Source organism: Anopheles coluzzii, chromosome X (genome assembly GCF_943734685.1).
Source record: "Anopheles coluzzii chromosome X, AcolN3, whole genome shotgun sequence".
NCBI classification, from domain to species: domain Eukaryota; kingdom Metazoa; phylum Arthropoda; class Insecta; order Diptera; family Culicidae; genus Anopheles; species Anopheles coluzzii.
In genome coordinates, this window is record NC_064669.1 from 7,192,611 (window position 1) to 7,219,476 (window position 26,866).

The following is a 26,866-nucleotide window of genomic DNA, read 5'->3' on the forward strand; positions in this document are numbered from 1 at the left end:
CAAACGGCAGAATGCTTTTAATCGTCTCTCTGCTGCTCTATTCAACATGCGTATCGACTCATTTGACGCAGTCGATCATCACCGGTTCCTACGAGGTCATACGAGATCGATTCCCATCTGGACCATTCCCCGGATAGCAAGAACTGACTATCCGATAGCGTGATTTTAGTAAGGTTAAGAAGCCGTTTCAGCTCGGTCCACAGCACTGTTCGTTACGTCAAAGAAGAAGAAGAAAATTTATACGGGAGGCAATTGGCTTGGTACGCAGATGGCAGGGAGCTTAGAGGGCTTATCGGCCACGGGCTGTAATCGACTACGTAGTTCCAAGGAGCGCTGATATGTGGTCAGCGGGGCGCCAGGTAGTTTGGAAGGTAACATTCCGACTCGTGGGAGCAGCGATTTGGAATGGAATCGCACCTCCCAAATGATCCGGATGGTTCCGATCCGGTAGGTCGACCCGCATCCAGTGGCGTATTAGCACGGGTAGGGTGATAATCGAAGAGGTGAGATGAAAAGATGAAGGCGTGGGTTGCGTGCAGCAGCGCGCATTGTTCTGGAGCGACGATAAGTTCTGAACAATGGGGGACGAAAGCGAAGCGAGCTGAAGGGAGCATACAGGAACGGGAAGGACATACAGGAAGGGAGCAACATGCATTTTTTGTAGGTCGATGTTCTTCCTTCGAGCCACACTTTGGAAAGAAATTTCGGATAGTTAGTCCTTGCTACGAAAGATAGTCCATACGAGGATTGAACCGAAAACGAGCATGTTGTTAATTCGTGCGAGTTGACTTTACCTGTTACTAATTGGTTTTCCGGGACAGTGGAATAGGAGATTGGAGAAATTGTGCATTGTTGAATAAAAACAATAAAAAAATGAAAAGAAAAATGTGTTCAAAGACATCATCCCTCATTTGAATATTTGACAATGTTAAGCATTGGTTGGCTTCACATGATATGTTGTGTGTGCCAGTGCATTGATGATCGTCCATTGATTGATTATTATTTTTTTTACAAGTGCATTTAACTGCATTAAGAAACAATATAAAACCCGTACGCAGCATGCAATCAATCGATCCGATAAATAGCTCCAACGGTAAATCTATTCATACATCCACGCGACAACTTGCACGCTGATCAAATCCAGATTCGAACGACGGCGCTCTAGCCAACGCGCAATGCATCAAGCAGCCAAAAAAACGGGAAGGAAAAAAAACAATAACCAAGTCAAGCACACAAGGCAAGGTCAAGCATTCGCCAATAACTGCTGGGAGAGAAAGGTGGGAATGAAGGAGGTGAGGAAGCAACGTCACTCAAAACGAATATGATCTGGGTGAACGGATAAAGAAGACAGCAGATAAGCGATATCACTCCCGCTACCATGTGAGAATAGCAGGATGAATCGTACGGTACCCACAGGGAAAGAGTAAGGGGGAGAGAGAGTATCGACTTTTTGAACCACCTTTTTATGGCCATTGTCCTAGACAAAAACCACGAGCGAAATACTCCAGAAAATCTGCCACAATTGTGGCGTTTTTCGTTTAAAAAAATTTCGCTTCGTCGTATATCGACTTAAATGCGACGAGCACCCGACGTCGAGTGAACTAGTGATGTGCTGTATGGAGCGCACCCACGACTCCGATCCGACTCCGACTATTGTTAGTTCGATTCCGACTCCGGCAAAATGGAACCACTAGATCCGCCCGGAGTCGGAGTCGTTCGGAATCGTCCGAAGTCGACCGGAGTCGTCCGGAGTCGACGACTCCGAACGACTCCGAACGACTCCGAAAGACTCCGAACGACTCCGACTCCGAACGACTCCGACTCCGAACGACTCCGAACGACTCCGAACGACTCCGAACGACTCCGAACGACTCCGGATGACTCCGACTCCGGGCCACTCCGGACGACTCCGAACGACTCCGGACGACTCCGAACGACTCCGAACGACTCCGGATGACTCCGACTCCGGGCCACTCCGGACGACTCCGAACGACTCCGGACGACTCCGAACGACTCCGAATGACTTCGAACGACTCCGAACGACTCCGGACGACTCCGGACGACTCCGACTCCGGGCAACTCCGAACGACTCCGAACGACTCCGAACGACTCAGAGCGACTCCGGATGACTCCGACTCCGGGCGACTCCGGACGACTCCGAACGACTCCGACGACTCCGAACGACTCCGAACGACTCCGAACGACTCCGAACGACTCTGAGCGACTCCGGATGACTCCGACTCTGGGCGACTCCGGGCGACTCCGGGCGACTCCGGGCGACTCCGGGCGACTCCGTACGGCTCCGGACGATTCCGAACGACTCCGGATATTGCAGCGCGGACCTACCTTCCGGAGTCGATTCCGAATTTATCGGAGTCGGATCGGAGTTGACTCCGGATTTTTGCCAACTTTACCCATCACTAGGGTGAACGTTCACACGACGTACACCCGACGTCGGAAATATTTGAAATTGTCGGTTGGGCATGAATCTAAAAGATTCATAAATCCATTAAAATTCATATATCTCCAGGGATTCGTGAATCTTTAAAGATGTATGATTTTCAACATAATGAATTTGCGCGATCCCACCAAACAACATGTCTGTCGTGGGTTGAAACCTCGCATGGACCGTCTCCCCGTAGCAAAACAAACTATTCGGCTGCGTGGACTTGCCAAGAAGTCTGGAAAGCCTGTATAGGTTGGCATGATCACGTAGGTTGTTACGCCGAAAAGAAGACTAATGAATTTTTGCAGATGTATAAATGTTATGAGAATCCCTAGAGATTCGTGAATCTTTCAAGATGTATGAATCTTTTGAAATGCATCTTTCGAGATTCATGAGTCTTTGGAGATTGATGAATTTTTGCAACCGAGATTAAGATTCACTGAATCATTTCATAGATTCATTCGGATTCAAAAATTTGAATCAGATTTATTCAACACGATAATGTATTGGTGTCAGGAACAATATGGATTTTGTTTTGGATTTCGGTCTCTTTAGGGGTCGTCATAAGTACATCATTTGCACTGGGTTTCGAGGCCATTAATTTCGGCATATTTTTCGGAATAAGAGTTCTTTGAAATTGAGTTGCGCATCCCTGTAATATGGTCAAGTCAACTAGTTACGTTAAAAGAAAAAGAAGACACAACCCACAAACAGGGAGTTAGGTTCAATGTAACGCACATTGAAACATTTTATTTGTCGAACGAATAACTGATTAGTAATGATTGGAGGGAGGGAAAGACGCTAGAAACTAAATAACGTAACCCAAGCGATCCGAGCAAGAATCGGTACAACACAACCCGGCCGGCCCGGGGACCGATCCGGTACACTGTGCTGCTTAATGTGTTTGCTAAAAGTCTACAATAACGATCTAACGCGTGCTTTGGCCGCGTGCAATTAACTTAAACGTGGTACGGGTACGCTAGAAACGTAAAACAGAGGCTTAACATCTAGACAGAAACAAACAAACAAAAGAACGAAGCTTTTAAAAGAAAAGAAAAACAAAAACATAACCGAACAAATAGAGAGTAAAACGGGCTTTGCTTTCCTATTCTCGTCGCTCACGCGCACCGTAAGGCCGGATGTGGCAATAGTGCGGCCCCAGATAGTGGCAAGGTCCGGTAGCAGGGGTCTATACTGGCCACGGGAGAAAGCGGGCAAAGAATCCGTGGGACGCGGGATCGGGTAACGCTAGGGCTGGGCGGCTCGGCTCGGGCACTTGCAAAACAGCGACTGTTTGGGGAAGGAACACGGACATGTGTTAGATCTTTGCCAGGCACGCTCGAACCTTCCAAGCACTCACCTGTTTGACTAGATGGCAATCGTGTGTAGTGTTGGTGGTGACGATGATAATGATGGTAATGGGTAGCGGTCTAGTCAGCTCGGACGACCCCTTCTGTGCGCACCTGCTACTTCTTGACGCCGTACGACTTGCTGCTCTTCGCCTGTATGATGCGCGAGATGTAGGGCGTGCGGGTGTCCACGTAACCGAGGCTGCTGCTGGTCTCACCATCGTCATCCTCATCGTCGTCGTTGTCGTCTTCGTTCTCGGCGCCGTATCGCCGTCGCCGGCCCGTCCCACCGTCGGGTAACACCTTTTCTAGCATCTCGTCTTCGCCGTCCAGCTCCTCGCCACCTTCCGGTGCGGCGCCGTGTCCCGTGCCGTTACTACGCTTGTACTGCCGCTCCATGCTGGTGAACTCCTTCTTGCGATACAGACCACCGCCCCCACTGCGCCCGCTGGCACTCTGGTGAGGTAGACTGTCCCCGTCCGGGTCAGAGCGTTTCGTGTCACCCTGGGAGATAAGCAAGAAATAGTTGGAATAAGAAAGTGTACGACATTAAACTACTAGCTCACTAAGCGCTCCTGTAGTACAGGCGGCAAGTCGTACGATCCAACAACAACATTATGATCGTCATAGGTTCAACTCTCGTATGGAGCAAGTTCTTCTGTTGACGTCAAAGCAACATTCGAGAAGCTACGTGTGGTGGTTGGTACCTACCGTCGAGTCCTGCTCGCCCTCACCATCATTCCCGGGATGGTCCGGATGGTTCTCCATCGAGAACAGCCGCAGCTGGTGCCGGATCGAGGCCTTCTCGCGCGCCCGCTTCTTCTGGAACTCCTCCTCGACGCGCCGCATCGCTTCCAGCTCGCTGAGCCGCATCGCCTCCTTGATTTCTGCCTCGCGCGACAGCTTCTCCGCCACCCGGCGCTTCTCGATCTGCCGGATCGTGCTCTGGAAGGTGAACCGATGGTTGCGCCGGTTCGTCAGCTTCACCGGGAACGCCTCAAACTCCCCACTGTGGTGTGGATTGGTGCTCGCCGCCCCCGCCGCCATCGCACTAATCGGAACCGGATCTTGCAGATTCTCCTTATCGCTGTGGCCCCTGCTGCCCGTCGTCGCCCGGCTCGCCGGACCGCCATGCTGCGGTGCGACGGACGAGCCCGCCACCACCGCTCGCTCCTGGTGCCGCTCGGCCGTCCCGTTCTGGTTGTGGTAGCTCTTCCGATTGTTGTTCTCGTCCTGCTTGCTGCCCTTGTCGTTGGTGGCGTGCAGTTTGGTCGGCTCCTTCGGCAGGTACATCATGTGCTTGCCGCTCACCAGATACCCGATCGAGCTGTGCTTGTGCTGCAGGGCCAGCGAGCCGAGCGAGGAGACGGCCGGCGCACCGTCGGTGACGTCGCGATCGCGCCCATCCGGCAGCAGCTTGGACCGCTTCTCCGCGCCACCGTTCGCCGCGGGTGTGCATCCCCCAACACCATTCGTTAGCTTCGTGTCGAGCCGGCCGAGGAACCAGTTGCTGTCGTTCGAATCGAGCTGCCCGCTGCTGTCGTCGCTCTTGAACGCGCCCGTCACCGACTTGCGGAACTTTTGCAAGCTGTTGAACACGTGCTTTTCCACCTGCAATCAGTGTGCGATAGAGAGGGAGAGCGTAACAATTAAATAAATCATTTGCTAAACATGCTTCCTAGTCCTATTTGCCCCATGAATGTTGCAAGTGAAGATACCCATTCAGCAAAGAGTTTTTTTTGCGACTCTTTTGACTCCTATTTTAACTCACATTCGCTCATTGCACCGAGTTACTCATTCCTCTGCTCACTAGACTCACTAGCGAACTGAATCATGCAAAAGAGTGATTTGGAGTGAGTAAGTAGTCAGGGCACGGAGAAAAAACATTGAAAAAGCGCATGAAGCCAAAGTCTATAACAAAACAAGCTATAGAGATGAGCTGAATTTGAAGATGATAGCTGCTGTTGAATTTGTAAATGTAACGACTACTAGCAATTCTTCTTCTTCTTCTTCTTCTTTTTCTTCTTCTTCTTCTTCTTCTTCTTCTTCTTCTTGTTGTTCTTCTTCTTCTTCTTCTTCTTCTTCTTCTTCTTCTTCTTCTTCTTCTTCTTCTTCTTCTTCTTCTTCTTCTTATTCTTTAGCACAACAACCGTTGTCGGTCAAAGCCTACCTATACCACTAGTGGGCTTGGCTTTCAGATGCTTATTTACTAACCATAGTAGTCGATAGTCAGTCTTACGTACGAGGGCATGGTCCATTAAAGAATTGAACCCATGACGGGCATGTTGTTAAGTCGTACGAGTTGACAACTGTACCACGAGACCGGCAATTGCTAGCTGCGAATGAATTTTCCAGCACTTTTATTCATTCCCTTCTTTGCTATGTGTCGATAAGTTTTTTTTGGTAACTAGTTACTGTGACTCAGTATTCTCTAACCTGGGGTCAATGGTATTAACAGAAGAGGTTCGCGAAGGAATTATTTATTTTTAAGAAAATCCTATTACAATACATATGCTTATCTTTTTTCCCACAATCAAGATTAAATTTTCAACAGACATGCTTGGAATAAGATTTCAACATAGTTTCGATCAAAAAACTTTGAGCTAAGACTACACATGTTATGCCCTTAATATATGTGGGCCGCGGCAAATGTACCTGCAAAGCTAATTGGTACGCGTTCCTAAAAAAAGTTGGAAAGCACTGCTGTAACTGGCCAAAAGAAAGCTACAGTAATGTGCAGTAGAGAAGTGCACTCTGTGATTCAGTGATTTGAATCAGAATCAGAGGCTTCAAAGTAGTGATGGGTAAATCTCCGATCATTTCGGAATCGACTCCCGACGACTCCGAATGACTCCAGACGATTCCGGACGACTGTGAACGGCTCCAGACGTTTCTGGATGAATCCGGAGTCGTCCGGATTGCCTCTGGATGACTCCGGAAGACTCCATGACGACTCCGCGCAGAACTAGTGATTCGGATTTTGTTGGAGTCGCTCCGGACTAACAATAGCCGGAGTCGGATCGGAGTCGTGGCTACTGTGCAAAAGAGTCCAACTCGCTCAGTAAAAAGAGTGCCCATCCCTAACCCATGCCCCTGTTTAGACCCGGCCCCTTACCTTCTCATCCGCCGACTCGACGTTGTAGATGGAGAGATGGTTCTCCCTCGGCAGCGAAAGGCTAAACAGATGCCCTTTGCTGGAGTAGTCCGGCCGGCCGGCATCGGCTGCCAGCAGCCGGCGCGCTTCGCCCCCACTGCCCATCGTTCGGTCGTCCTCTCCGCCGCCGCCGCCCCTCTCTCCCTCCTCATCCTCCTCATCCTCCTGCTCGTCCCCCTCCTCATCGTCGTCCTCGTCGTCCTCGTCATCGTCCAGGTCCTGCTGGGGGGTCCACGGCATCAGCAGCAGCGCACTGGACGACCAGCCCCCGTTCGTTGCTGCACCCCCTCCACCGCCACCCCCACCACCAGGTTTGTGCAGGCCGGGCGTGCCACTTTCCGGGCTGGTATCGCCGGCCCGCTCCGCCTTCCCCCGGCCCGTGAGCGGTCCGTCCTGTCCCAGGTCGCCCGCGTCGCCCGAGATGCCGCTGTCCCCGCTCTTGTTGTCCTGCAGGCCCGGCACGCCCGGCTCCCGGTACACCCGCTGGATGCGATCCTCCGGCACGTCCAGCTCCTGCTCGAGCCCCCGCAGAAAGTGTTTCTTCTCGCCGGCGCCACCCTCCACCACCGGCACGCCTCCCGCCTCCCGGCAGAACTCGTCCTCGGTGGTGAGCAGCCGCCAGGCGGCGGCCGGGCTGAACCGCGGTATGTCGAACTGCTTCCGGGGCAGCGTCGGCCGCAGCTTGAGCGCGATCTCCTGCGCGTCCGCCTCGTCCCACGTGCTGCCGGCCGCCGTCGTCCGCACGTCCGCCTCGGACGACGCGACCGAGTCGGACGAGCGGAACCGGCTGCTGTTCAGCAGGCTGGCCGCGAACTGGTCGATCAGCTCCATCTGCGTGTGCCCGATGTGCTCCTCCTCCTCCTCGGCCGACTCCCGCCCGTCCCGGCTCTCCTGCGGCTGCTGGCTCGGTCGGGCGTCCCGCTCACTGTCGTCGCTATCGTCGACCCGCGACTCGGCCATGAACGGGACGGTGGGCCGACTGGCCGTTTGGCCGGTGAACCGGCGCGGCACGTCCTGCGGCTCGCGATCGTCCCGCATGCCGAAGTAGAAGCTCGTCTTGGGCGGTGGCGGCGGCGGCGGTGGTGTCGCCGGCGGTGGCGAGTCCCGCGGCGTATCGTGCGACTTCGGTTCCGCGTCCTTCGCCGGCTCCACGTTGATCACGAGCGCGTTCGCCGTGTGCTTGGCCTTCGTGGGGGTCGAGTTGGCAGCCGGGCCGGGCAGAAGGGAAAACCGGGAGCCTGCCGGCTGGGCAGGCTTCGCCTGCGGCGGTGCAGCGACCGCCGGGCCCGGCTTCCGTCTCGTCGCCAGCTGCAGCTCCTTCTGGAAGTCCGTAATGGCGGCGGCCGCCGCCGACGACTGCTTGCGCTGCGCCTCGGCCAGTGCCAGCTTGCGCTGGTAGCTTTCGGCCGGCGTGCCAACCTGCTGCCGCGGCTTCACGTCCACCCGGGCGGGCCCGCCGGCCGACGGTTTGCCGGCGTTCGGTGGCCCGTGCTGCTCCAGGTAGCTCTTGACGAGCGACTTCCGGCGGGAGAGCGGCGGCGACATGGTCGGTTTGGCGGCCGGCCGTGCCTCGGCCTCCCGCTGCCGCTCGAGCCCCAGCAGCCCAGCGTCGAACGTTTTCTCCCGCCGGAAGAACGAGGTCGGATTCGGGCGCGGCGAGATGTGCTCCAGCGCGCTGCCCAGCTTCTCGTCGTCTGGCGACGGGCCGCAATCGGGGCGCTGGTGTGGGCCGGCCGCACGCATAAAGCTACCGCCGGCCGGTACCGCCGCCCCTGCCGCCGGTGGCCCGCTCTTGCCGGGGAACATCTTGGCGTCGGACGCTTCCGGCAGCTTCGCGATCGTGGGCGTTTTCTTCGTCTCGGCGCGCGTCTTGAAGAGGCGCAGCTTGCGCGTCGCCGCCACGTTGAAGCTGGACCCGTCGCTCGACGAGGGCAGGGTGGAGGTGCCGTGGTTGCCGTCCGGTTTGCGCATCGGCGAGTAGGCGATGATGCGCTGCCGGTCCGCATCCTTGCTGGCGTCGCGCTGCAAGCAAAACAATAATCGAATTCAAAATGTGCAGTGTGCATCGGTGGGAAGGGAAGGGGAATATGGCGCGCTCTCGTGTGAGCCCCCGCCGGGCGATTAGGTTGAATCTCTAATCGCACACTTTCTTTTCTGTTTCGTACCGTTTGCTAGAGCGCACGCACGGGAAAAGAAAAAGCGGATCCCAGCGGAAACGGGAACGGTGGGACGGAAGTGTCGCCCGACGTGTTCGCGCATGCGATTGTGATTGCGAATCGCTTCAAAATGGAACGGGATGAGCCGTGGAAACTTATACCTATAATAATAATAATTATTATTATTATTATTATTATTATTATTATTATTTTATAAATAGCTGACGAAGCACAAGCAAAACGGTGCTTAGAGCCTTTCACTTTAGAAATTGATCAATTTATACATCACATGTTCCCCTTTTTGTTCCTGACCCATGTATCAAGCATGCAACATTCACTAACCTGTAGTGCCAGCAATTGAATTTGGAGTTTTTGGAGCTAATGTGTTCCATTTTGAGCCTCGCCTTACACTTCAAAACCGACCTAAAGCATCTTAATGCGTGATAAGAAGTGATAGTGTAGTGTTTTTTTTTTTCTATTTTACTATCCTACGGCAATCACGTGATCGTGCACTCAAACGGGGTTCGTGTCTTGTTGCATCAAAAGTCTCCTAAATAAGCCATGCTAGAGCATATTTGGGCAACCTTTATGTTTTTAACACTTCAAAACGAAAGTTAAACGCACTTCCAGGACACAACCGCTCAACCAGGGGCGGATTAAGCAGTACGCAAACTAAGCGGCCACGTGGTGCCCCGAGCAATGAAATCCATCATCCCGCTCACAAGAAAATGTGCTTTTCAATCATTCTCTGGTTTAGAAATTCTCAAACGGCTCGCTCGATACTTCAGAAAGGCCTACTTTCGTGCGACCGCATAGGGCCTACACTCGTGTTAATTCGCCGCTGCTCTCAACTACACACCACTACGTATTTTGCAAACAGGGGTTCGTGTTCTGTTGCATCAAAACTCTCCTAAATGAGCCTGCAAGGCAAGGAGCCTATAATGTTTGCTTTTTTGAGCAAAATTCATATTTTGATTACTTCAAAACGAAAGTATAATGCATATGCAAGACACAATCTCTCAACTACACAACACAACTATGTATTCTGCAAACAGGGGTTCGTGTCCTGTTACATCAAGTCTTTTTCTCCAATAACTTGGAATGGTATGAAAGTTGGCATCATTCTTATCAGACGAGAGGCAATGAAGGGTCCAGACTAATTATGGGTAAAGTTGTAAAAAATCCAGAGTCGACTCCACTCCGAGTCCGATAATTTCGGAACTGACTCCGGAACCTCCAAATCCTCTGAAGCCGTTCGGAATCGCCCGGAGTCGTCCGAAGTCACCCGGATTTGGAGTCAGTCCAAAGTCGCCCGGAGTCGTCTGGAGTCGTCCAAAGTCGTATGGAGCTGTCCGGAGTCGGCCTTCTACTGTTTATAACTGTATGTAGGACAAAGTCCTGTAAATTATGTGCACAAAATACAAGGAAATGAAAAGCCTGACCACAAGCACATTGCATCGGACGGCTCCAATTCCAATCAACTCCAATCGATTCTGGACGACTCTGAATGACTCCGACTCCGGTCGACTCCGGCCGATTCTGGACGACTTTGACTTCGGAAGACTCCGGCTGACTCTGGACGGCTACGGACGACTCCGCACGACTCCAGACGACTCTGATCCAGACGACTACGACTCCGCACGACTTCGACTCCTGGCGGAACTAGTGATTCCCCTTTTTCCGGAGTCGGAGTTGGATTGGAGTTGTGGATGTGCTCCAGAGAGCACATCACTAATCCAGAAAATTATTATGGCACCTACGCAGCAACACATTCCCAGAGTAAGGACCATGCCTCCAGAGCAAACTCCTTAAAATCCCAATAGATCCTCCCCCCCCCCTAACAATAGTTCGATTTCCACTTACCTTCTCCATTACCGGCGGTACCGGAGCCTTCTTCTTGTTTTTGCCCTTCATTATCTTCGACTGTGCCATCTTGGGATTGCGGGACCCGCCCGGTGGTTCCGGGCCCGGCCCACTCCTTGGCAGCAGGGACAGCCGCAGGTCCGGCTCGGACCCGAACCGTTTCCGCTGGTTGAGCGCCTCGGTCGCGCTACCGCCGGCAGTGCCGTTCGGTTCACCGTACCGAGTGGCCGTCTGCCGACCACCGGCCGCCCTTTCCGGCGGTCCGCGTCCACCGCCGTCCTCATCGTGGCCGTACTGTGGCGCGTGTCCGTTGCGCGTTAGCCGACCGGCACCACCACCAGCGAGACCGGGCGGCATCAGGTTGAGCTGGGTGCGGGAGCGCTGCATCAGCATGCTTCTGGCCGGCTGCAGCGAGCTCAGCTCCAGCTCCTCGTCGCACTCGCTGAAGCTGGCCGGGTGCTGCTGCTGGTGCTGCTGGTACGTCGGCGACGAGATGCTTTTCGAGCGCTGGAGCGCCTGGTTGTTCTTGCTGATCGTGCCGCCGGCGTGCAGGATGCTACCGTTGTTGGTCGACCGTAGCTTCGCCACCTTGCCCGGGATGTCCGGCAGCACCTTGATCTGCTGCTGGAGCGGGTCGTGATCGCGCGGTCCAACGCCACCGCCGGGCCGCCGGTGATGGTCGCGCTGGTACGAATCCATCCAGGAGGCGGCCATGCCCGACTCGCCGCGCATCGCATCGTGGTACCGCTGGTGATGGTGATGATAGCCCGGATGATGATGGTACCCCTCCTCGTACCCGGACAACCCGCTCATACTGCCCGAGTTGCCCATCGCTAATCTAGTTGGCGAACTGTACTGCTGTGGTTGCTTGGTCCCGCGCTACTAGCTTCGACGGTGTACGCAGCTCAGCGTGGTCGATTGTCTGGTGCAGTCCCACCGACCCGACGAACATATGTCATCGCTGACGGACGCTCTGTGAAAGTGAAAGCCCGGGAGAGGAAACGGAGTTAGCGTATGCGTGTGCAAACGTACAGGTGGCAAACGGCACGCACACTGCCAAACAATGGCGTGGTGTGTGTACGGTACTGTGAGAGAAATGGGAGATACCAGTGTAGATGCCGCTGTACGATTCGGTACCTCTGTTCAAGACAGGGGGGGGGGACGCTGGAAATTGGATCTTCAATTTAATTCTGTTGCGTTTTGCTTTGCCGTATCCCGTTAATCTCGCAAGAATCTCGCCGACCCATCAGAACTCTGTGCAAAACCTTTCGGTGAGAACTGGGCCGTCTGCGTTTGCGGTTTGCTCCAAAATAGCCTGCCCTGCTTTTTTCATGCGTTAGCTCCTCCAAAGGGTTTCGCAAGTCTGCAGCCCAAACTCGCCCCTACGGTAATCGGGAAGAGATTAAGACACTAACCCGGGAGCTCAATTTCACTGGCGGAGGTTGGTTGCGAATTAGGTCGTCGGCACGGTACAGCCTAGCCGGCTCATGCATATATGCAGATGGGTGTACGACCCTGTTCGAACTCTTATCTCGCTGGCAGAGCTAACGGGGCTGGTGGCTTATCCCCGCAGCTTCAAATCGGTACCATTGTGTTTTTCTCCTGCTCTCTCTCTCTCTCTCTGTCTTCTGCATGCGCTTTCAGAAGCAATGCTCAAAACACCACAGCTACGAAATTCAGTGCCAGATCACAATTCAACGTGACGTCTCGGTTAGTCACACATGAAGATGGAGGAGGTAACCTGCGCGCGTACACACCGTACCGTCTGTCACATCTGTCCGATGCAAAGCTCGTCCGTGCGATTATCGTTTTCGCCCAGGGACCGATCCCAAAACCCCTCTGCGCTAGCAGGTTTGCTCCAATTTCTCCCAGGCGTGCGCGCTCTCTCTCTCTCTCTCTCTCACCTCTGATTCGGAGGTGTCTGATAGTCTGAGACGTACAACGCAACGGCGCTGCCTTGATGCCGAAGGTGAACACAATTACCATCGCACGGGTCACCACCGTGCCGCAACGCTATCCTCCCACCTCGTTCGCACACATTCAGCAGGCGATTGTTCAACAAAAACAAAACTAAACCCTAGGATGACTAGGGGGGGGGAAACAGGCTGACGGCGGCGGCGATACTTGCGCGAGATAATCGGAGCGATATAGCGTGAAAAATGTGCGGCTTTGTGACGGCTGTGTGTGAGAAACTCTGAGAGCCTGCTAAAGTTACTAACCACGAACGGGGCGCCACTAATTGAACTAAAAAGGGTACGCACCCCCCCCCCCCCCCCCCCCCCCGCTCCGGCACCAGGGTTTGGTCCATTTATTTTTATTTTTTGTCAGAGATGACAACTTCCGCAACCGAGGCCACACCTTGCTGTGTGTTGGGGCACGGGAGGGTGATGTGTCTTTTCTACATTTTTTTTTTGAAGAAAACACAATTGAAACACTTAATTCAATTGCCAGGCGGGAACTGTTAAGCGGCAGCGGCCCTGGCTACCATCTCAAGATCTCTCTCACTCACCGCAATAGAGCACTTAGCGATGGTTGGCACGTAAGATAGTGACCGAATTCATCATGACGCGGCGCCCCCCCCCCCCTCCCCTCCCCTCTCACTTTGGAGCAGCCAACCCCAAGCGACAATCTCCTATGCGGCCTCGAGAGCGAATCGGGAGGAGGTAGAATTTGCATTTAGCGCGCATCGTAAATTGTCAGCAGCCGGGAGAGGTTTGTTGATCGAACAATGGGTCCAGCATACTAAATTGGTACCCGTTAATGGTGAAGCTATGACCTGGCCACATGTGTGTGTGTGTGTGTGGCCGAAACCGATCGAGATGGATTTTCGTGGTGCATTGAGATGAAGGAAGCAATAGAGAAATTTCGCTCCAATTGTACTTTCACTCTTTTACGCACTGTGCCCGCTACATACACACACACACACATGTGACGGCACACGTGAAGGTGGCCAAGGTGTCGCCTTTCTTTAACCCGGGTAGGAAAGTTTGTGTGTGTGTGTGTGTGTTTTTTTTTATGTTGCCGAACGGGCAAATTTGGTTTCCTACCACCGAGCTTTGGGTACGTGAGCATGGGACGGGGTGGGTGTCGCACGGTGTGCCGGGCGACAATCGGAGCTGCGAAAGTGAGATTAATCACCCCAGGCGCCTCCAAACGCTCTTTCCAGCAGATGTATTCGGGGGGGGGGGGGGAGAAATCCATCAGAAAATCACCACGTTGCGCTTGATTGGTACGTAGACGACGAACCTCGCCCAAAACGAAAGGGGCGCAAAATGTTTAGTGGGAACCGGGTCCGGGAGCAGCTGGAGGAGGTGTTGGGGGAATTCCGGACCAAATGGGAGGTATTGGAATTATTGGAACTACCAAACATTCCTCAAATCACGTTTTTAAGCTATCGTTATCAATGAACAGCCATCAGGATTATGACATATAGCCTTAGTAGCCGGTCCTATACTGGAGGGACCAGGACGCTGGACTTCGATTACCGAACCGGAATACAATCTCGAAAAGAGAAGAAGAAGTAGAAAACATCAAGATTTAAGTCATTTCTCAATTTCCAAAGTATTCCTCCAGCATACTTGCCACCTCCTCCCATCTACAAATCCACAATGTCAACTGTCATATCTAGACGTGAAAGTGGGAGTGATGAAATAAAAGCTGTAAAAAACCAGAGTTATGAAACAACGAACAACGATTTTTTTGCGGCTCACAATCAAGACGTAAACTCCCCTTTCTCTGAAGCGTAATATCTGGACGCCGGTCAAACGTATTCTCTATAAGTTATACGCATTACAGTGTATAGTCCCAAATATCTTCCCAGCACCGCTGTTGCTCCAGCCAGGCAGCCCAATAAAGCGACGAACCCTCCATCGCCGCCAACCCCCGTTAGTCAGCCAAATGTCAGCCACTATCACTGATTAGCGATGCTATCTGCTCTGTGCATAATGAATACAGATCTTGGATTACGTCTGCGCGACTCTCTACTAATTTCAAACCAAAAAGAGACAGAGAGATATATATATATATAGAGAGAGAGAGAGAGAGGGAAAAGAAGAAGAAGAAGAAGAAGAAGAAGAAGAAGAAACCCCCATCCAAAATCCAACTTTCTTTTACAGTGAGATCCTGGGGACGCGAAAAACAAAACCACACTGTTTTCTTGATTTCTATTTCCTCCAGCCGGCGGTACAATAAATTCCCTCCAAAATGAGCAGCACCGCACTTGAAAGATTACCATCTCCAAAAGGGGGGGGGGGGGGGAGGTGAGTAGGCTCTCCAGATTGGTAAAGAATTTTAATTAATCTCGCACCCCTTAATTTCCCTTCCGGGTTTGTGTGTGATGCACTTTTAACGTCTCGGTCACACATTAGCTATTCCTCGCTTAGTGGCGGTGGCCTCCGGAGTAACGTCAGAGGATGCTGGGTGGATGTATAAGGGGGGGGGGGGGAGGACACACCATTGCCGTCGGGCACGAGCCCCAGCCCAAAACAATCACAGCCCGCGCGGTCAAACATTAACACATTAAGCGCGGGCCACGGCAACGTTTACTTTCCACTTATCATTGTTGCGGCAGTGGGACCGAAAACACATTTCGGCGACGTTTGGGATGCTGTAACGCCCGAAAAACACACACACACACACAACTTTCACTCCTTCGGTGTAGGTCCACATGGCAAGTGTGCGGATCGGAGCGGGATGGAAATGGATGGAAATGGAAGAAACACACACACACACACACACACACACACACACGTCCACCAGATTTCCAACGATATTGGATTGGGGCTGGTGTCGAATGCGCGAATAGTATCGAACCATTGCCGATGGAGGTGACTTTCTTCGTTCGATTGGGGAAAGTTTTACATAACCCCCGTCACTTTCGGTGACCGTGTGTCTCTCTTGCCATTCGCTCGAAAGCAAGAAGAAGAGGAAGAAGAAGAAGAAGAAGAAGAAGAAGAGGAAGAAGAAGAACGCATTCGGCCATCATCGGCCGATCGAGGATATCATAATGATTTATTGATACCCCATACGGTCGTATGGGATGGGATATGGCCGTTACGGTGGTGGTTTGATTGTTGTAAAAACGTCCCCTTATCCCCAGGCGACCGGGTGTAGGAGGAGCGCGTAGCCTTCCCAAAGCGCCTTTGCTTGATTTCACCAAGCCCGCCGCGAGCGGGAGAAACGGGAAAGTTAAGAAATGTGACTAAATCTCAGCCCGAAGCGAGTGGCCCGTTTCGTAATGCTCTTGGCAGGAGCGCACAGGTGCTTATGGGGATCCCCGGTGCCACCGGGGCGAAAGGAGTCACTGGCTCGTCATCCTCAACGTTGTGATTTTTTTTTCCTGCTACTTCTGCTGTTGTTGTTGTTGTTTTGGGCATCACAAGTTGTCCCGCGCGACACCGCTTCGGGGAAACCAGTTTTTGTCATCCGCACAAAACCGTAGAGGGTGCAGAAATTTTTCACTTTCTACCCGCCACATCGGCCATCGGGATTACATGCGAAAACGGTCCTCCTCTTTATCATCTGGCCGGCCATTTCTCCAGCTCGTTTGATCGTCCCGGGCCAACCTGTTAGCTCGGTTATACAAGGCCTGAGGCGGTCTGAGAAGGCCGCGCGAGTGTGCGAGGTTGTTGTTGTTTTTTTTTTTTTTTTTGTTCGTTGCCTGCTGCCTGCATCGTCAAACGACAATCCAACATCAATCAAAACGAAGATGCTGGAAGGGAAAGATGGAGACCGGCGAAAGTCCACGCACACACACACACACACACACACACATACGCGCGCCGATCTCACCAAACATTGCTCGCGTGCCAGAGGGGTTTTGTGCGCTCGGTTCGCGTAGGACAACGCGGTAACTCATCCCGAACGGTTCCATCTTGGAGGCACAAACACACACACACACACACACACACACACACACACATTGGAGTTGGGGTGGCTTGGGAGAGGGTGCACGAAAAAAGCGAGCGGAAACACTTTTACTTTCCAGCAGGCATCGAGGTGTGCGCACGCCCGCTGCTTGTCGAGCTCAAACAAACAAACAATGCAGATTACTCACGAGTGTGAAAGGCGAAACTTGCAACCTGACTACGTGCAGGAATGTGACATGCCGGTACACAAACAAGCGAAGCCCAACAAAGCGGGATACGCGACACAAGGACCTGCAAAGGGAGGGGGGGGGTGGAAAATGGGAAGCACTTTATGGTCAAAGCGCACGCATCGCTGTGATGCACTGCAATGTGCATGGGAAGATAAGCATTGGCCTGCTGCCAGCTGCGAGCCCCAGGAGGAGCGGGACGATGTACAAATGTTATGTTTTGTTTGGTGTAATATTATTATTTTCTCTAGCCTCTGCCCGCGTGCCCAATCGCTTTGCTAGTTGGCAATGGTGATATTGAGCAAACGCGGCAGAGCTACAGGTCGCGTAGGCTTTCGGTGAGGCATTCAAAACGCGCATGCGATTCCACGCCATACATTGCCATTTATCTGGGAACGTTTGTCGGCTGTTGTTGGACATCACTTTTGGATGGTTTTGGACGGTCACTAGCCTCAGTGGATGACACATTGGAACGATAGATTTCAAGTTATCATATTCTGGACATTCCGATTCAGCCAAGGATCTCTTGGAGTTGTACTTCTTCAGAAATGCCTTTCATGATTTCTCGTAAGGCCAACTCTGTAATTGATGCACCTGAAATCCTCCAGAGATAATGTTGGATTAGGCAAATCTCGTCTCATTTCATTACAACCAGTCAGATGTGTATATAGCTCAAACATTTATGTCTATATCTGCATGCACATCGCAGTCCATGAAGATGGGAACTAATCGTAAAGCAACGCAGTAGAAGTGATGTAACTCTTGGGTGCTATCAAAATCTTGAGAACAAGAGTTCATAACATAAATTCAAAAACATTCATCATGCGCAGTGTTAAAAGTTATCCTATCTTCTGAATTGTTCCGAATCATCGACGGAGATCCTATATCTCCAAGTGATACGGCACCAAAATCTTGAAGTTTAATCATTTAAGATCCCCAACAGCCATTGGATTTGGTGTCAAAAGCAACGCTGTCCAATCAGCTCGCTATCTTCCTGAGCTGACGCAACGGTAAAGCGAATGAGCTAATGATCCGAAACTAATCGGCCGATAGCAGTACCGTAGACAAATAGAGTCGTTGACAATAGCAGCCGTAGGTCGCATTGCTTGAAGGCGTTGCATCACAATTCTGATAAAGACATTAAAGGAATTGGAGTGTCTAGTGCGGCAGTCTTTTTTTATCCGTAATTGCCTTTAAAGCAGTGCGTTTTGGAGTTGATATGTTTGAGAAGTTATATTCCAGGCATAAGTTTTGTGACAAATCTCTCCCTCAGCAAGATTTCCTGATACTTGCAGATCTATCTACCGCTATACGGCAGCTTACAGATAGGTAGACTTCCACTCCATGCTTAGCATATGGATCCGACCCGGCACCACAGAGCATAGGAATACGAAAACACTATCCTAACATCCAATGCCCCAATGTGCACCCCGATCATTTTGGGAGAAGGGCCACACAGCACCGTTTCACTTTCGGCATTCACCCGGACGAGGAAAGGTACAAATAAAGAAAATAAACAACGACATATCCCGCCGCAGGCCAATCCGGAACCATTACCTCTCACCCCTGTCCTGTTATGCCTTTCCCCTCTCCCCTGCGATCCAGCATTTACGATCGAGCCCGTAACATCCCGGCGAAGGCTTTTGGGGAGGGAAAACCAGGCACAAAACCAACCCTCCCCCGGGGTACCGCTAAGGCAGAGTCCGCTGAATATTTATGAGGCTGGCCTGACTGTTTTATGTGCTTCTTTTTATTTTATTTTTGCCGGTAATTGTTAAGATGCTGTCACGCGCTCCCGGATCATGGGCTCGGTTCGGGTGCACGCTGGTCAGCGACCCCGCACAATCAGAAGCCAGCGAGACGGTGTGTGTGAGAGAGAGAGAGAGAGAGAGAGAGAGAGAGAGAAAGAGAGTTGGGCGAGCTGCGACGGGGGCAAGACTCCGAAATGAGATTTTATATAACGTGCTTCGGTGCTTCTTGAAGATGTAGCAGTAGCTCCGAACTCTTCCCGGGCACCCTCGGACGACATTATTATCAATCAGCTTCAGCTGCAGGTGGGTGGATGGGTGGCACGCATAGCGTGCGCTGTTTGCTCAGCCCTGTGTCTGTGGCTATAGCTCACGCACGCACGCACGTCAGGTCTATGTTTAACAGCGTTTTATTTTAGCATTTTGCAGCTGGGAACCAGGCGCACGCCAGCTGAGTGGTGTTTCAAGCTGGCCAACTTTCAAGCGCCAATCCGTCCCTCAGCTCCCTCAGCCCACTCCCCTATAATGTCAATGACAAATGGGCTGGAAAATGTGGTGCAAACAATTTCATTTCGCTCGCCCGCTGCACCATTCCCCCCCCCTACCACCCCCCCCCCCCCCTAGCGGCAAATTTCTGCTACCAACAAACATGATGAAGAGCAATCTTTTTTTTTTAAATGTTTCCATCAACAACAGCGCAACGTGCGAATGGTCCGGTTCCGGTCGGTTCCGCACTGCTTGCGCACTATGATCGACATTGATGGTCAGCGTTGAGAAAACGGGCCCAAGCTCTCATCCTAGATGCTTGCCGCACCGAGTCGGCGAAATGGCCGGTGCTGTCTTGATAAGCTGCGAGGGTGCGGAAGAGAAGTTAATATCGGCACTATCGAACGGGGTTAAGGTTCTTAATATCTGCGCTGGAGTCCGCATTTTATCCCTGCACTGTCGGTATAATGATGGCTCGTCCAATCCAATCGCACCGTCACACTTTCCTACCCACTCACGTACATCATCTCACGCTTCAGCGTCTTTAGGTTTGTTTTGTTTGCGGATGAGTGCTGGTCTGCGAAACAAGGGGAAATTTAAATATCTGGACATCTTTCTGCTACAATGTACCCTGGTGTGAAGATATTGATGGCTGACGACTAAACTGAGTCGATCTCTTTTCAGGCATCTTCAATGGGCTGATTCTATTTACTTTACTTTCCGATGCGAGGATCTTCAAGAGACGCAACGTCAACAACGCATTTCAATATCCGGTCATGTTTGGATATTGAATGTAGTGCTGGAGATATTGAACTATATATCTCCTCCATTTCCATACAGCGCTTTTGATCATTTTCACAAGAGGCATAGCAAAAGATTTCAACATCTGGACGTATCTTCAATGTACTTCTGGAGACAATGATGTCTGCCGTCTGTATTTATTTGTAGTTCCAACATCTGCAATAGGCCTAGGTTTATGGTAGTGATTCTATAAATTTTGTTTTCTGATATGAGGATCTTCAGTGTCTGGAGTTGTCCCAATACAACGTACTGTATTGGGAAAACTCCAGACATTGAAGATCCTCATATCAGAAAACAAAATTTATAGAGATATTGGAGATATTGGAAACTGAAGTACGAAATGTCTTTTCTGTATTTCTCTGAAGTAATTCCAATATCCACAATAGGCTTTAGGTTTATGGTAGTGATTCTATATATTTTGCTTTCTGATGTAAGGATTTTCATTGTCAGGAAATGTCCCAACACAACGTACTGCTGGAGATATTGGAAACGGAAGTACGAGATGTTTCTTCAGTAATTCCAATACCGTTTTACGTACTTTAGAGATGTCTGGGATCTGTTTGCTGATGTCTTATTGCAGTTAGACATTCCCACTTTGCACAACACTTCAAAGCCAGAGTGTATTATGCTAGAGAGAATTGCTACGAAGCGCAAGAAAATACCTCTTGCTGGTGACTAAAAGCACCGTAAGTGTTGATTGAATTACTTGTACACAAACAAAACAACATTCTGTCCAACCAAGCGCATGCATCAATGCACTTTTTTTTTCGCCTACTGATGTACAAGACGATGTGCGGCTCGGGACGAATGGTGGCAAGCGCACCTTGGAATGCAATCGCCGTCCGCGCGCAACCCCTACCCCCCCCCCCCCCCCCCCCTCCCTTGCGAAGTGCCGCGGACACGAAAAGATGGACGCGTTTCATCATCGGCCTCGTCAGCGCGTCAGCATTTTTTCCCAGCCCGCGCACCAGCCAGCGAAAGTTTACCAGGCCGAGACGGACAGCAAGCAAAACAGCGCTGCGCGGCAAGCGAGCCCCAGTTTTCGAGCAAAATCCGACGCCGACGTTGTTATGGCTGTGCTTGGCTGCCAACGGGCCACACCAGTGCCGAGCCCCAATGGACGATTGCCCCGCAGGACCCACACCACTCTCCGGCTAGTAGTGTCCGTGTCTGTGTGGGTCTGTTGTTGTTGTTTTTTTTTTTGTTTGGAATGAAGGCATCGATTCGGAGTTTCAATCCCTCCATGCCGCCCGCTCGGGTCTTGCGGTTTTGTAAGAACGTTAGGCAACGGTGGCGGGCGCACTGACGTTGGTGAATTCTGCGACATGGTGTGCCGGTGTGTGTATGTGTGTGTGTGTACCAGGCTCGCCACGCATCAATGGATGGGCCCCCCCGAAAGAGTGGGAGCAACAGCCACAACAACAACGGCAAAGGTGGCAACACTCTGCATGAGAACGGCGTGTGTCGACATATTGTGAGGACGTTGTTATTGCACGCCGCGGCCGAATAAACGCGACGTGCGAAACCAGCGCCAAGATAAGGCGCTTTGCAACGCTAGGAACGATTCTAACCAGTTCCCCTGTTCCCGAACCGTGCACGCCTTCGAAACGAATCGCGTGGAACGGTACCCAGTGGCGCAATATGTTTCACAGCTCACACCCGGACCCGATAAAGGTCTGAGCCGGGCGGGGGTAGTTGGAAGCATATTGGTTTATGTGCGGTTTGAGTGGCGAAACATTTGGATGCTTTCGAAGAATTTACCTGCCGTAGCTTTCGGAACGAATATCTAACACCAACACGGCAGCCCTCAACAGCAAGACGACTGAAGCAGTCGTCACTGGAATCTAGATCGATTATTTAAGGCCTGGCAAATTTAGAGGTCTTCTCATGGTCGTTTGACAAACTGTTGGGCAACTGAAACACAGATCGTACACTTATAGTGCCACCTGTATCCATCAAGGTTTGTGGTATTCACAAAAATAATGTGATCACCAAATCCTACGGTAAAAATATTTCAATTCTTAGAAAGCTTTCCCTCCGTTGGGATTCGAACTACGAGCGCCAAAGAACTGATATAGGATATAGGTGTTTATCCACTGCACCACCGAGATGGTTCGAGATCTATGCATTCGCATTGAAATATCAAGCAAGCACTCATCATCATCCGTTTGATTCGTAATAAACATTTGGCCAGAAACTGGGTTTGCTAAGGAATTTATTTAAAAGCTCGTTCAATTACCAAATAGTACCATTCAAAAGAGATTTAATTATCGTTGGCTACACAATCAATCGCATGAAGAGCGTGTCTGGAAATATGAATTGTTTGCGCTCAACTGTACCCGTGGCCCAATTGCTCTAGTGTTCCCTTGCCAGAAAAGCCAGTATCGAAATTAAGGTTGAGCACCATATACCCACAAGCAAAAACAATAACAAATGTCGATGAAATTTTTGTTACCTTAAGCCCACCTGAGTCGATACGTTTCAGTTCAATCAAATCCGTTGCATCATGGTTTAACGAAAACATCAACATTTGTTCTCAAACTATTGCTCAACGTCTGAAGGGTAGCAGCTTCTTTTTGGTAACCCAAAAAAAAAAAAAGCTTCGTTAGAGAGGAGAGGAAAAAAACAGATGATTCACACCTTTTTCACTCCGACAGCAAAACAAGACGATCGCGCCCGTTTATGACCCGTTATTAAACCGCCCAAACGCGTGCTGTCAACCGGTCGGGCAGCCGAATAGCTGGAAGGAAGCTGTCAATCATGTTTTAGGGGTCCCTTATCACACCGAACTTAGGCGAGCATCTAGAAGCCTTCGGTTGTCCTCACGCTCAGAATAGGCCAACTGGACAGGTAGGACACAAACGCACAAGGTAGCTTATCAGCCGGAGTATGGCGTACGTTATCTAGCGCATCAGCAAACAGGGGCAGGGTCGACACGTTCCCGTTGTGTTTGACTGATTTCATAGAATGTGTTCTTAGCGTTGCCTGTTTGCCCATCTCATACTGACACGACATTCAAGCGCTTCTTGTGCAGCACTACACCAGTACATGGTGCACTACTGCGCAGTGCGGTGAAGAAGCCCACTTGCCATCGTTACATGAAGAACCGGGCTGTAGAGCAGCGGCAACTCAACAAAACCTCATAATGGCCATTAACAGTTACAGAGATATGTGTTGATTTGTTGCTGTTGCTGTTGCTTCTTTCTTCTCGCTGCCAGAAACAGTTGTTGACCCGACCCCCAGCAGACCCGGCCCCGTGGTGAGGGGGCACTCTGGCGATCTCTCGAACACCGCTACACAACAATCCTACCTCTCTCTCTCTTGAGTTGCAGGTTTGTGTTGCGTTTTTTTTTCTTCTTCGTTAACTCCACTTCACCTTACTTGATCGAGTACGAGGAGCGTGTACATACAGTGCTGGTCAAAATAGTAGTACTGTAAGATCATAAATAGTATCATAATAGATCGTAATAGTAGTACTGTAAGATCATTCCCGTTGTGCGCTCCGTGCTGAAAAGATGCATTTTTAACCATCTTTGACGACGAAAATCGTTGCGAGCTCTCTGATGAAGGGTTGCAGGGTTTACCCGAAGCTCTCATAACTGTGGGACACTTTAATGACTCTTTCATACGTGAAATGAACTTAATGTAATGGGAATTTGATTCTACAGTACCCTTGTTGGACAAATCCAATAAGAATTTTCAAGGAGCCTGTCCAAAAAGGGTGCCATAGAGTCCAATTTCCAACTTGTGAAGTTCCCTTCCAACAGGAAAGAGTCAAGGAAGTGTCCCACAACTATGAGAACCACTGGAAAACCCTGTAATATTGGATTGTTAGTGAACAATACAGTAGTGTAACATATTTTTCGGAATCCAAATCCCAATCCAAAAAGTCGCAAAAATTACTACACAACAGTGTGTGTACCTTTGCAAATTTGGCAACCTTTGTTTGGCAATTAATGTTCGGTTGCAACCTACTGTGCTGAGCACAACTGTACATGGACCTGTTTGTGTATGTGTGTGTGTGTGTGCACGTTTGCGTGGAGGTACGAGGGCTTTTCTTTTTCTCTGCTGATGTTTCCATTTTAATAAGATGCTTTACCGCACACCTTTCTTACCGAGAGTCTCTTTCTTTTGCCGAATCTCTCTCTTTCTTTCTCTCTCTCTCTCTCTCTCTCTCTCTCTCTCTCTCACTTTATACATTTTCTATCGTTGCATCTCTTTTTCTCGCTTCCTCTTACCTGCTCTAGGAGTTTGCAATTAATTTACGGCAGATTAAGAACGTGCTTAATGGGTTGAAGACCCATTAACTGATTCTTTCCGTTTTCGTGTAAGGGTTGTACATATTCCCCCCCCCCCCCCCTCTTCCTGTGCGGAATGCGGCCAGCACGGCAGGAGAGACAACACTCTATCACACACACACACACAAACACACATGCATCCGACAAGAGAATGAAAATTGGTGGAACACAAAATAGTAGCAGCAGCAGAGAAAATTGCCAACGGCGGCAGGCGGAAAATTAGAAACAAAGACCCATCGGCCAAAAGAGTTCCGCGGGGGAGGGGTGGGTGAGCGAGCGGGTGGACGGGTGGCGGTGGAAAGCTTTGCGATTCGAAGTCCAAAGAAAAGCTCTGCTCTGCCTCGCTTGCGTCGCGTCGTCGTGAAGTGTGTCTTGGGGAGGTTTAGCTTTGCCATGTTTTTTTTTTGTTATTATATGTATAATATATGTTTTGTTTTGTAATATTTTTCTCTATACTACCATCCACAATTTACGGCAAAAACAAAAATGGTTCACGCGACGAGGAAAAACCAATGTATCAAGGAGTTTTCACTGCTCCGTTTGCCATCTACCGTTGCATATCGGCAAAGAAGCGTGATCATGTGTGTGTGTGTGTTCAATAAATGCTACAGCGAAGAAAGAAAACCCCGACCACCGTAAGACTAGAGTCTTGCACCAAAAACTTACCCGATCGTTGGAGAGCCTGCTGCTGCTGCTGCTGCTGCTGCTCGCTTGTCGCTCTTGGTGCTTGGTGTTTCTTTCGCTGGTGGCGCCCCAAAACCACCCCACCCGAGCTGAACTGTGCGACTACCCGGAATGGTAAATTGACTCCAGCGGTCGTTGAATGGTGATAACGGCTGATCTGTGTAGTGTGCGGGGGTTGATTGGTTCGGTTTTGCGCTACTGTCCGCGTACGTACTGCGCACTTGCACGTGCAACAATTTGAAGCTGCTGCTGCTGCAGCACAATCTTCCTTCTTTCCCTTTTTTTTTGCTTCGAGCCCACAATGGAACAGGTGTAAACACGGTTTTGCTGCACTTACAGTTTTGCGATACAAGCGAACGAGAGATTTCTTGCGCTCAAGAGAGAGAGAGAGAGACACCCCTCCCGGGGGCAGATTTCTTAAGTCGATCTTCACACGCTACATTAATCTCTTTCCACAAACACACACACACATACAAACGCACCGCGAGCTCCAAAAAGAAAAACAACAAACCACTCACACGAACAGCATTCTCCTCCCTTCCTCCCTTCGATGCGCGGCAAAGGTACTTGACACCGAAAAGGGGACGCGAAGAAAACCAAAACAAAGCCACAAAAAAAACGGGTGTAATGGTTTATTGACGGGAGGACACACACACACACACCGGCCGATCTGCTTTTTCCTTCCGGGCACGCTCACTGCAGCAGCCAGCAGGCCACCGAGCGGACAGCACCACACACACGGTTGGGGCGGCGTCGGGCGCACCTTGAGAACATAACGGCGGTTTTGCGGCAAACGATCGTTCTGGCGGGCCGCGTGGTAACGGGGCTGAATGCGTTTGTGTGCAGGCAGGCACACACACACACAGCAAACGCGAGGAAAAACACTCCTTGCACACGTGTAAGTTGTAAAACTCCCTCCCTTCTCGGACACAGCCACACATAAGGAGAGCCGCGATAAGGTGATAAGGTAGCTGGCGGCGGTGGGGAGCAGGTTTACGTTAAGATTTGGCTTAGCTTAAAACGGGCCTTGGAGCACATGAAGCTATTCCGGCCCGAAAGTTTCTAGCTAAACTAAGCAGAACCACAACAGCGCCGCTCAAGAAAAAGAGCCTAACGCCACGACCGGGCCCTTCCCCACACGACGACGTTTCAGGTGGCTGACTGAACACAACTGCCGCGGGGCCGCTCACGCGAGAGAGCGAGAGAGAGAGAGCGCGTACACACAAATAAACAAAAAATACTGCTGCGCGTTGTTGTGCGCCCGCGCTAGCCGAGCAAGTAGTGCTCGCGTACGTAGTGCCAGTGCGTAACTGAGACCACGCGGTAGAGAAAAGCCCGGGCACGGCGGCACAAGATCGCTGGCACAAGCCCCCCCCCCCCCCACATTACTCGGCACCGTCGTCGTCGTCTTCGGGTGTGGTGGGGATGTGCCGCACAGACAGTGCGGCATTCTACACTGCCCGCGCTGCACCCGGGGCCGCTCGATGATAGATCCGCACACCTCCCGCAACCTTTCCGGGCGACCCGCTCAAAAAGCGACAAACTTTTACTGGCCCCTCTTTGTTGCTGTTGGTGGCCTCGCAGCTTCTCCTCCAATCAGGTGCTTTGTTTTCATTCGAAGGGAGGGTGGGGGGAAGGGGGAAGGTGGTGATTATGGTGGATTTTGGTGGCTCTTGCTTTTTGGTGGTGGTGGTACAACCGAGGGAAGGGGTTGCTCGCTTGTGGCACCGCGCAGCTCACCGGAGCAAAAGCCAGTGCCAGTGGTGCAGAACCCTTTTGCATGATTG

The 26,866-nt window shown here is 51.2% G+C and overlaps 1 protein-coding gene across 1 annotated transcript; it reads right to left on the minus strand.

Moving 5' to 3' along the window:
• Nucleotides 1-3,164: 3,164 nt before the first annotated feature.
• Nucleotides 3,165-26,866, minus strand: LOC120954984 (uncharacterized). The gene is made up of 6 exons (XM_040375392.2): nt 25,062-26,866; nt 10,969-11,941; nt 6,911-8,971; nt 4,507-5,406; nt 3,807-4,299; nt 3,165-3,736 (listed from the first exon to the last, which is right to left on the minus strand). The coding sequence occupies exons 2-5, from the start codon at nt 11,797-11,799 to the stop codon at nt 3,913-3,915; spliced, it is 4,179 nt and encodes a 1,392-aa protein (XP_040231326.2). The 5' UTR covers nt 11,800-11,941; nt 25,062-26,866; the 3' UTR covers nt 3,165-3,736; nt 3,807-3,912.

Excerpts from the sequence above, each read along its gene's own strand:
- LOC120954984 (XM_040375392.2), bottom strand. The coding sequence starts at position 11,799 with ATGGGCAACTCGGGCAGTATGAGCGGGTTGTCCGGGTACGAGGAGGGG. Across the intron at positions 8,972-10,968 it reads TACCGCCGGTAATGGAGAAG|CGCGACGCCAGCAAGGATGC; the intron begins GTAAGTGGAAAT and ends TTTTGCTTGCAG. Across the intron at positions 4,300-4,506 it reads AGGGCGAGCAGGACTCGACG|GGTGACACGAAACGCTCTGA; the intron begins GTAGGTACCAAC and ends CTTATCTCCCAG.